Here is a 9,706-nt window from a genome sequence, read left to right on the forward strand (position 1 = left end):
CCACGCAACCACACTCGACCACTCACAGCCATACTCGACCAGTCACAGCCACACAACCACACTCGACCAATCACAGCCACGCAACCACGCTCGACCAATCACAGCCACGCAACCACACTCGTCCAATCACAGCCACGCAACCACACTCGACCACTTAGACAATACTGTAGATCTACACTCAACCACTGACATACAAAAGACAAAGAACCCCCCTATAGCCTGAACAGACTGTTGGGGGCAAGTGCTGTTAGCGAGCACCTACGAAGGATGAGGCTGTGACGTCCTACATCAGCTTCTGTGAGGACTGCTGTATCCCAACACGTACCAGGGTGAACTTTAACAACAATAAGCCCTGGTTCTCAGCAAAGCTCAGAAGGTTGAGGTTGGAGAAGGAGGAAGCGTTTAGGAGTGGAGATAGAGACAGATTCAAGGAGTCGAAGAACAGGTTTAGCAAAGCGGTGAGAGAGGCTAAACGACTGTACTCAGAGAGACTAAAACACCAGTTCTCTACAAACGACGCTGCTTCTGTCTGGAGAGGGCTCAGGCAGATCACCAACTACAAACCCAGAGCCCCCCACACCACTAACGACTCCCGCCTAGCCAACGACCTGAACGAGTTCTACTGTAGATTTGAAAGACAATTGGACTGTCCTGAACCACCCCTTCCAACCCAAGAGGCCCCATCCCCCACCAATACTACAGAGACGACTATCTCCTTTCAGGAGGGAGAAGTTAATAGACTTTTCAAGAGGCAGAATCCACGCAAAGCAGCCGGGCCGGACTCTGTCTCTCCAGCCACCCTCAGGCACTGTGCTGACCAGCTGTCTCCGGTGTTCACCAACATCTTTAACACCTCCCTGGAGACATGCCATGTACCAGCCTGTCTCAAGTCCTCCACCATCATCCCTGTGCCCAAAAAGCTAAGGCCAACAGGACTAAATGATTACAGACCGGTCGCCCTTACATCTGTGGTAATGAAGTCTTTTGAGCGCCTGGTCCTGGCACACCTCAAAGCCATCACAGACCCTCTCCTGGACCCCCTTCAGTTTGCCTACAGAGCCAACAGGTCTGTGGACGATGCAGTTAACATGGCCCTCCACTTCACCCTACAGCATCTGGACGCCCCAGCATCCTACGCCAGGATCCTGTTTGTGGACTTCAGCTCTGCCTTCAACACCATCATCCCTGCCCTGCTTCAGGACAAGCTCTTCCAGCTGAACGTGCCATACACCACCTGTAAATGGATCACAGACTTCCTGTCTGACAGGAAGCAGTGCGTTAAGCTGGGAACACAAGTCTCTGGCTCCAGGTCCATCAGCACCGGAACTCCTCAGGGCTGCGTCCTTTCCCCTCTGCTCTTCTCCCTGTATACCAACAGCTGCACCTCCAATCATCTGTCCGTCAAACTATTGAAGTTTGCGGATGACACCACCCTCATTGGGCTGATCTCTGGTGGGGATGAGTCTGACTATAGGTGGGAAGCTGACAATCTGGTGACCTGGTGTAGCCAGAACAACTTAGAGCTAAATGCTCTAAAGACAGTTGAGATGGTTGTGGACTTCAGGAAGAATACAGCACCACTCACTCCCATCACCCTGTTAGACTCCCCAGTAAAAATTGTAGAGTCCTTCCGCTTCCTGGGCACTATTCTCTCCCGGGACCTCAAGTGGGAATTGAACATCAGCTCCCTCACCAAGAAAGCTCAACAGAGGATGTACTTTCTACGGCAGCTGAAGAAATTCAACCTGCCAAAGACAATGATGGTGCAATTCTATACAGCGATCATTGAATCCATCCTCACCTCCTCCATAACCGTCTGGTACGCTGCTGCCACTGCCAAGGACAAGAGCAGACTGCAGCGTATCATCCACACTGCTGAGAAGGTAATTGCCTGCAATCTACCGACCCTCGAGGACCTGCACACGACAAGGTCTATGAGGCGAGCGAGGAAGATTATGGCCGATTTCTCCCACCCTGGACACTCTCTGTTTCAGCTACTCCCCTCCGGCAGAAGGCTTCGGTCCATCAGGACCAAAACCTCACGCCATAAAAACAGTTTCTTCCCATCTGCTGCTGGCCTGTTAAACAAGGCCAAGGGCTAACACTGTTTTTAACATTTGATCTACATAACGACACGTTGCTGATATTAACTATGTTTCCCTATTTGTATTTTTAAATTATATCTTAAAGCTATTTTATATTCGATATTTATTTAATTTTATATACTTCAGCCCCTTAGTGTTAGACTTTTAACCCTTATTATAGTAAGACTTGTTTAAAACTTATTTAAGATTTTAGATTCCTATATGTTGAATGTATGCACCATCCTGCCAAAGTAAATTCCGTGTCGGTGTGAACTTACATGGCGAATAAAACCCTTTCTGATTCTGATTCTGAAAACCCTTTCTGATTCTGATGCACAACCACACTCAACCGTGCACTAACAGACTCGACCATTCGGCACTCATGCAATGACATCCACCCATTCACATTCACCCGTAGAATATCCCTGTAAATTTGGTATGTGGTCGTGATGTGTGTAAACAGTGCGTGTGATGTGGTGTGTAAACATCGCCACTGGAGAGACAAAGACGGTCTGGCGTAGTGCTGGCCACCGTGTACCGTGTCGGCCTTCATAGGTGCTCGCTAACAGCACTTGCCCCAACAGTCTGTTCAGGATATACGGGGGATCATTGTCTTTGTGCGTGAGGAGTCTCTCCGACATGAGATGACGTGACGTCACCGCCACTGAGTGCTGAATGGCGGCTGTTGTATGTGTGGTGTGTGTGGGCTGGATGTGTGTGTGTGTTAGTATTGTGTGTGGTGTGCATGTGTGTGGTGTGTATGTGTTAGTATTGTGTGTGTGATGTGTGTGGATGTGTGTGGTGTGTGTGCATGTGTGTGGTGTGTCTGTATTGTGTGTGATGTGTGTGGTGTGTCTGTGGTGTGCATGTGTGTGGTACGTGTGTGGTGTGCACGTGTGTGGTGTGTGTGTGTTAGTATTGTGTGTGGTATGTGTGTGGTGTGTGTGTATTGTGTGCACGTGTGTGTATTGTGTGCACGTGTGTGGTGTGCACGTGTGTGGTGTGCACGTGTGTGGTGTGCACGTGTGTGGTGTGCACGTGTGTGGTGTGCACGTGTGTGGTGTGCACGTGTGTGGTGTGCACGTGTGTGGTGTGCACGTGTGTAATGTGTGTGATGTATGTGTGTGATGTATGTGTGTGGTGTGTGTGTATTGTGTGTGATGTGTGTGGTGTGTCTGTGTGGTGTGCATGTGTGTGGTATTGTGTGGTGTGCACGTGTGTTGTGTGCACGTGTGTGAGTGTATGCGAATTTATGGGAGCGGTAGTGAAGTGGTTAGCGCATTGCGTTACGAAGCCGGCGACCCGAGTTCGATTCCCGCTCACGGCCAACACCAGTGACGATTGTCTGAACCGGTTCACGGCCTCCCCTAGGTCGACTCAGCCTCAAAAGAGTACCCAGTGCGAGGTGTAAACATCGCCACTGGGGAGACAAAGGCGGCCGGGCGTGCTGTATCGAGGAGACAAAGGTGGTTGGTCGGGCGTGGTTCTCGCCACACGCCACGCTGGAAAGACACTTTATAAATGAAAGTTGGAGCTATGAGACGTAGTTCATAAAATGGTTTTCAATAAAAAAAATGTGAACACATTCCTGTGAGACCCCGTGATATATCTCACTGATCGACACTGTATATGTGCCGCAAAGGAGGGCCATAACCCGAAACGTCGCATGTTACATATATAATTTTCTCCTTTTACGGCAGTGTTATTGACAATTATAATGGGTGGGGGGGTTATTCCACAGTTAAATTTGGCCCAAACTGAAATATTCCGGTTAGACACACGCGATATATCGCGAGGCGACATCGCGATATATCGCGATGTCGTTCATTGGTCCGCTCGGGCGATATATCCCGATGTCGCCCGAGCGGACCAATGAACGCGCGCGCACTGCAAGCGAGGCCACGTGTCCTCGCCTCCAGACAAGCCACGTGTCACTGACGGGGCGGGGGGGCGGTTGCGCGGAGGACGAGCGGGGAAGGAGGGGAGGGGTGTGCGCGGTTCCTGCGTCTGATTGGTCCTTGCGTTCCCAAGCAGGCAGGGCTAGGGAGGTGACCCTCCCCCCGATCGCCTCTGATTGGTCATCCACTGTTAAATGGGCGTAACTATAAAACTCCCCCCTCCATCCACGCAACCCACGTGACCTTCACCACCGGCACCCCCCTCCCACCCTCGCCTGGGTATAAATACCCCGCCCCCCCCTCCGTGCACCACGTGACTCCCATCCCACGCCGCCACCCCCTTCTGCCCCGCCCCGCGCCCGCCATGCTCCGTGCAAGCGACGTGAACATGAAGCTCCTCGTGGCCGCCGGTCTCATCGTCGCCTCGGTCGTCTTCCTCCTCATGCCGCGCGGCTCGGACGCCGACGACAAGAAGAAGGGGCCCAAAGTGACGGACAAGGTTTGTGGAGAGAGAGGAGAGTGGGAAGAGAGAGGGGAGAGGGAAGGGAAGAGCGCTGAGAGAGGTGCCTTGGGGAGGCAAGGGGAGCGAGGCAGGGTCGTTTTGCATTTCCCACTGGGCATTGGCGGAGTAGCTGCGGAGGCGACGCGCGGTTGGCTGGCGGTGGCCACGTGACGCGCGGTTCCGCCGATGGCGAGCGGCGACGTGCTGCGATTCGCCTATGCGTTGTAGGGAATGTGAAGTAACGGGAGCTGAGTGATGGTGGTGTGGTTTGGTGGTGATTGTAGCAGCGGTGATGGCGGGGGGGGTTATCGTCATCCGTGGTCATGATCTACGCTTGAATGAAGCTTTCCACCACTGTTAGTGATGGTGATTGTGGGTGATGGTAACGTGGGCTGTGGTAGGTGGGTGGCGATGGTAATCAAGATATTGATGATGGTACAACGATGGCAACCGAGATGATATTAATGATGGTACGATGGTAATCAAGATATTGATGATGGTACAACGATGGTGGCGATGGTAATCGAGATGATATTGATGATGGTACAACGATGGTGGCGATGGTTGCTAATTCTGCTGGCTGAATTGCGAGTGATGGCGGTAGTGGTCGATACCGATGGTGATGCGACGTTATGCAATCGGTGGCAGTGCAGATGGTCATGGCAGTGATGTTGATGACTCCTGCTGGGACTCCCCTAGGTTTACTTCGACGTGAAGATCGGCGATGAGGTTGCCGGCCGCGTTGTCATCGGCCTCTTCGGCAAGACGGTGCCCAAGACGGTGGAGAACTTCGTGGCTCTCGCCACGGGAGAGGTGACCTGCCCTGCACCCTCGCCCTGATCTTTCCCTCGCCCTTCCCTGCCCACTCACCCTGCCCCCTGCCTTATCTCTCACCCTGCCCCACCCCCCGTTGTCCATGGAGTAATCTTGCCAGTGTTGTCAGCCCTGCAACTTTCCACTGCTGGGCAAAGGGCTCCCTCCCCCACCTCCCATTCTTCTCCATTGCCTCCTTCCCCCAGTGGCTCCTTCTGCATTGCCTCCTTCCCCCAGTGGCTCCTTCTGCATTGCCTCCTTCCCCCAGTGGCTCCTTCTCCATTGCCTCCTTCCCCCAGTGGCTCCTTCTGCATTGCCTCCTTCCCCCAGTGGCTCCTTCTCCATTGCCTCCTTCCCCCAGTGGCTCCTTCTGCATTGCCTCCTTCCCCCAGTGGCTCCTTCTCCATTGCCTCCTTCCCCCAGTGGCTCCTTCTCCATTGCCTCCTTCCCCCAGTGGCTCCTTCTCCATTGCCTCCGGTCCAGTCGCGGCCTCCGAGCGTCTCTCGTCTCTTCGCCGCCGCCGCCGCCACCCTCGCCGTCTCTTCGGCTGTCTTCCTCCGTTGCTTTTGCTTGCCGCCACCTCCTCCCCCTCCTCGCTCGGTCTCCACTCCCAGTCAAAGCCAATTCCCAATAATAACTTATGGCGATCCAGCAGCATTTGTTTCAAACCCATCTGCTGATGAGACCCAGATGGGTCGACACGGGGTCCACCATTTGCTGTCTTAAACAGATTGCCACTGTGGATAATAGTGGTCTGAAAAACCAACCGGGCTGATGGACTGTAACGTGTTGTTATCGACGTAATTCTGCGTTGTACAGTCCGTAAACTCCTATCACGCGGTAGTTAAAGTTGCTCAAAAGCACCGCTTTATGGGAAATTTGCATCATAATAACACAGGGTAATGCACAGTCCGCGATAACGCGTGAGATGCATATGCAGGCCGAACAACGAATACCGAGGCGCGTGCGAAGCAGCATCTAGAAGCATCCAGCAGCATCCCACTGCGTCATGGGATGCTACGCCGAGGCAGCCGTACAAACTGCTTATTCCCACTCGCACAACGTAGTTCCGTCCACTCGATCGCGTTATATCCAATTGGCACCCACGTTATATATATAAAAAAACTTCCCCAGTACATTAATCGCGTTTATATCCAATTCGCGTTATGAAAACGTGGCGTTATAGAAGGGACTGTACTTGTTTCTGCTCGCGTCCGGGTTGGCGGTCTACCTGCCGCCCGAGTCTCACGGCGGTGGCGGCCGTGGCTGCGTTGTCGGTGTTCACAGAAAGGGTTCGGCTACAAGGGCTCCAAGTTCCACAGAATCATCAAGGACTTCATGATCCAGGGTGGTGACTTCACACGTGGCGACGGCACCGGGGGTAGGGACAATGGCAGCCACACGACCCCCACCCTCCACCGCTAACCACAACCCAGCCCCTAACCCAATTCATAATGTGCCCAGCCACAACCCAGCCCCCTAACCACGAACCCAGCCCCCCAGCCACCAACCCAGCTGCTCGCTGCTATCCCAATCCTGAACGCCTTACCAAATATACAGTCCCCAACCCAATCCCTAATCTGCACCCTACAACCCTAGCCCCAAAGCCCCCGATCATTAACTCCCTAACACAAGTATCAAGAAGTCATCTTGGTCAAAGCTGTAGATGCCGCCTCCACCACCACCACCGCAATATCGCCTTCTCTCCATCAAATGCCACAGCTGCTGCTGTGTAATAGACACACGACGACCTAACATCTGGCCTGGCAGTCTCCCACCATCTGTGTGTCTCCTCCCTTGGGCCCGCTGGAGCCGTGTAGATGCCAAACATCCCCAACCAACGTCAAAACCCCCCCCTTACTCCCCATTCAAGCCTGGCCTTGAACTGTGCCCTGTGAATTTGGTTGTTTTTGCGCCGATTTTTTTATACGCGTCATTGTTTTACTTTGTCAAGTTGTTGCTTTTGTCATCTTGGTGATCCAGGGTCACTTATAGAAAATGACTCCATCCTGGACTTATTGTTTTCGAGTTATTGCCCATTGAGACAAAACCCACTTTAAAACTTGACCCCTGACCCTGCTGGGGAGAAATATGAATAGGTGATGATGCTGGCATTTGCCCTGCTTAACCAAACTATTTTTATTTTACCAGCTAAGGCCCACTGAGCTATGGAGCTCTTTTTAAGAAGCAACATGGCCACAAATGATAGCTCATAGTGGCTTATGTGAAAATTTATAGCAGCCAAATACTCTAAATGCGTGACGTTGATTCTAAATGTGGAGGGGAAAAACCGGAGGACCTGGTGAAAAAGCCACACTACCACGGAGAGAGACACGCAAACTACAAATATACAGTAGGCGTAAGGGTCGAACTCACGACCTCCTGTATACCAGGCGAGGTAGTTAACATCTCCTTCATTTGCCATGATGAAGGGCGATTTGTATAATTTCTCCCTTTTTAGTGACGAACGTGTTTGGGTTGTTATTCCGTGTGGCGTTGGCCGCGGAGGCTTCACACGTCGCCGCCTTTTGTTTGCACAGGGAAGAGCATCTTCGGGGAGCGCTTCCCGGACGAGAACTTCAAGCTGAAGCACTACGGGCCCGGCTGGGTGAGCATGGCCAATGCAGGCAAGGACACCAACGGCTCCCAGTTCTTCATCACCACCGTCAAGACGGGCTGGCTCGATGGCAAGCACGTCGTGTTCGGCAAGGTGCTCGAGGGCATGGTGAGTGCCGCTCTCGCACGCACACGTGCTCTTCCCATGCGCGCCTTCCCGTACTTCTCGCGTACGGGGATAAAAGCTTTTCACGCACGTAGTGCATGCTTCTCTAATGCTTCGCACGCACATGCTTCCTTTGCGCTTCTGTGCTGTCTGACACGGAACGGGAGTCTCTCTCGTGCAAAACTCGCACATGGATGGCACGCTCCGCTTGTGCTTCTCACTCGCAGGCTTCCATTGTGCTTCTCTTGCACTTGGCACGTGGACGTGCGCTTCCCTCACACGCTTCACCCACTCTCCCCTTGCATTCTGACGCTGCCCGTGGACCTCCCCTGCTGTTGCCCGGCTTCCGTGATGGTGGCCGATGACGTGACGATTCCCTGCCTAGGACCGCCCATACCTCGTGACGTGCGTGGGGGTCACGGAGGGGTGGGGGGGGGGGGGTCTTGGGGGACGACACGGTTACAGCTTCACATCGGGCTGTGATGCCTCTTGTCTCAACCCTGTTCACCCTCCCCCAATCTTACGCTCCCTCTTCTCCACCCTGCTTCACGCTCCCCTCTACTCCCACTTTGGCTTTCTCCCCCCCCCTGCTCACCCTGCTAAACCACACCCCCAGTACGTAGTGCACTCCATCGAGCTGCAGCAGACGGACGAGCACAACCGCCCGCTCGCTGAAGCTGTCATAGCCGCCTGTGGCACCATCGCCGTTGCCGAGCCGTTTACTGTGCCCGTCGAGGGCTGGTAGCGCCTGTGGGGCCCCCGGTGCGTGGCATCTAGCCTGGCACTGCAGCTAGAGGGAGACTCTCCCCCCTCCCCCTGATGATCCCTGTCGCCTCTAACCACTAATCCTGCCATCTTTCACTTCACATTAACCCTGCTACCCACCCCGGTACGCCTCTCCCCTCCTCCGCTTTGGCCGCGATTACTTTTCAATTTTGAAACAAATCGAGAGGAATTCATCCGCACCTTTGTTTCTCCTGGAGGACACCAAACTCCTTTGCCACTCCCCTACTCCTGCCTCGCCCGTCCCCAACTCTGCTAACATGCATGTGGTGTGCCCCCCCACCCCCTCTCGCTGGCCCCCATCCGCCCCCCCTGCACGCCGTCTCTCCCACTGCCCCGCCCACCTCGCCCCCCAACTTGCGCTCCCCAGGAGGTGCTCAAGAAGATGGAGGAGACGAAGACGGACGGGCGTGACCGGCCGCTCAAGGACTGCATCATCGCCGACAGCGGCACAGTCCCCGTCGAGAAGCCCTTTGCCATCGCCAAGGAGTGACCGGAGCGACGCGATGGCAGCCGGCGGCACCGTCTTGCTGATGTCACCCACAAAACTAAACCTGGCTCCACTCTGCCTCCCTCTGTGGGGGTGGAGGGGTGGAGCCAGACCCTGACTGGGGGTCAGCAGGGTCCGCTGTCAAATTTAATTTCTGGTCGAAGACCATCTCCCCCCCTCCCATCCCCATGGTAACCGTGTTGATGTGGCGCCCGCCACATTTCTTCCAGGTGGGTGCAAGGACCGTGGCCGATTTGAATTGGGTAGTATTTTTTTCGTTTTGGATCAAACGTTTCGTGTGGCTGCAGGAGAATCGGCGTTTCACACAAATAAAACAAGTTTTTACGACTACGATGTTGTGAGTGTGCTGTGTGGGTTCACCCCCTGGGGTCCCTTCTCATCTCTGTAGTCCAA

At 54.0% G+C, this 9,706-nt stretch overlaps 1 protein-coding gene across 2 annotated transcripts; it reads left to right on the forward strand.

Moving 5' to 3' along the window:
• The first annotated feature begins 4,286 nt into the window (after positions 1-4,286).
• On the forward strand, positions 4,287-9,643 carry PPIB (peptidylprolyl isomerase B). Of its 2 annotated transcripts, XM_076051842.1 has the most exons (6): positions 4,287-4,481; positions 5,184-5,297; positions 6,585-6,678; positions 7,838-8,022; positions 8,636-8,781; positions 9,173-9,643. In XM_076051842.1, the coding sequence occupies exons 1-5, from the start codon at positions 4,347-4,349 to the stop codon at positions 8,762-8,764; spliced, it is 657 nt and encodes a 218-aa protein (XP_075907957.1). In that variant the 5' UTR covers positions 4,287-4,346; the 3' UTR covers positions 8,765-8,781; positions 9,173-9,643. The 2 variants fall into 2 exon arrangements, with proteins under 2 accessions (XP_075907957.1, XP_075907958.1); XM_076051843.1 differs by lacking the exon at positions 8,636-8,781 and having other exon boundaries at positions 4,290-4,481.
• The last annotated feature ends 63 nt before the right edge of the window (positions 9,644-9,706 follow it).

This window comes from Petromyzon marinus, chromosome 52 (genome assembly GCF_048934315.1).
Source record: "Petromyzon marinus isolate PM22_M1 ecotype Great Lakes invasive population chromosome 52, UKy_Petmar_22M1.pri1.0, whole genome shotgun sequence".
In the NCBI taxonomy this organism is placed as follows: domain Eukaryota; kingdom Metazoa; phylum Chordata; class Hyperoartia; order Petromyzontiformes; family Petromyzontidae; genus Petromyzon; species Petromyzon marinus.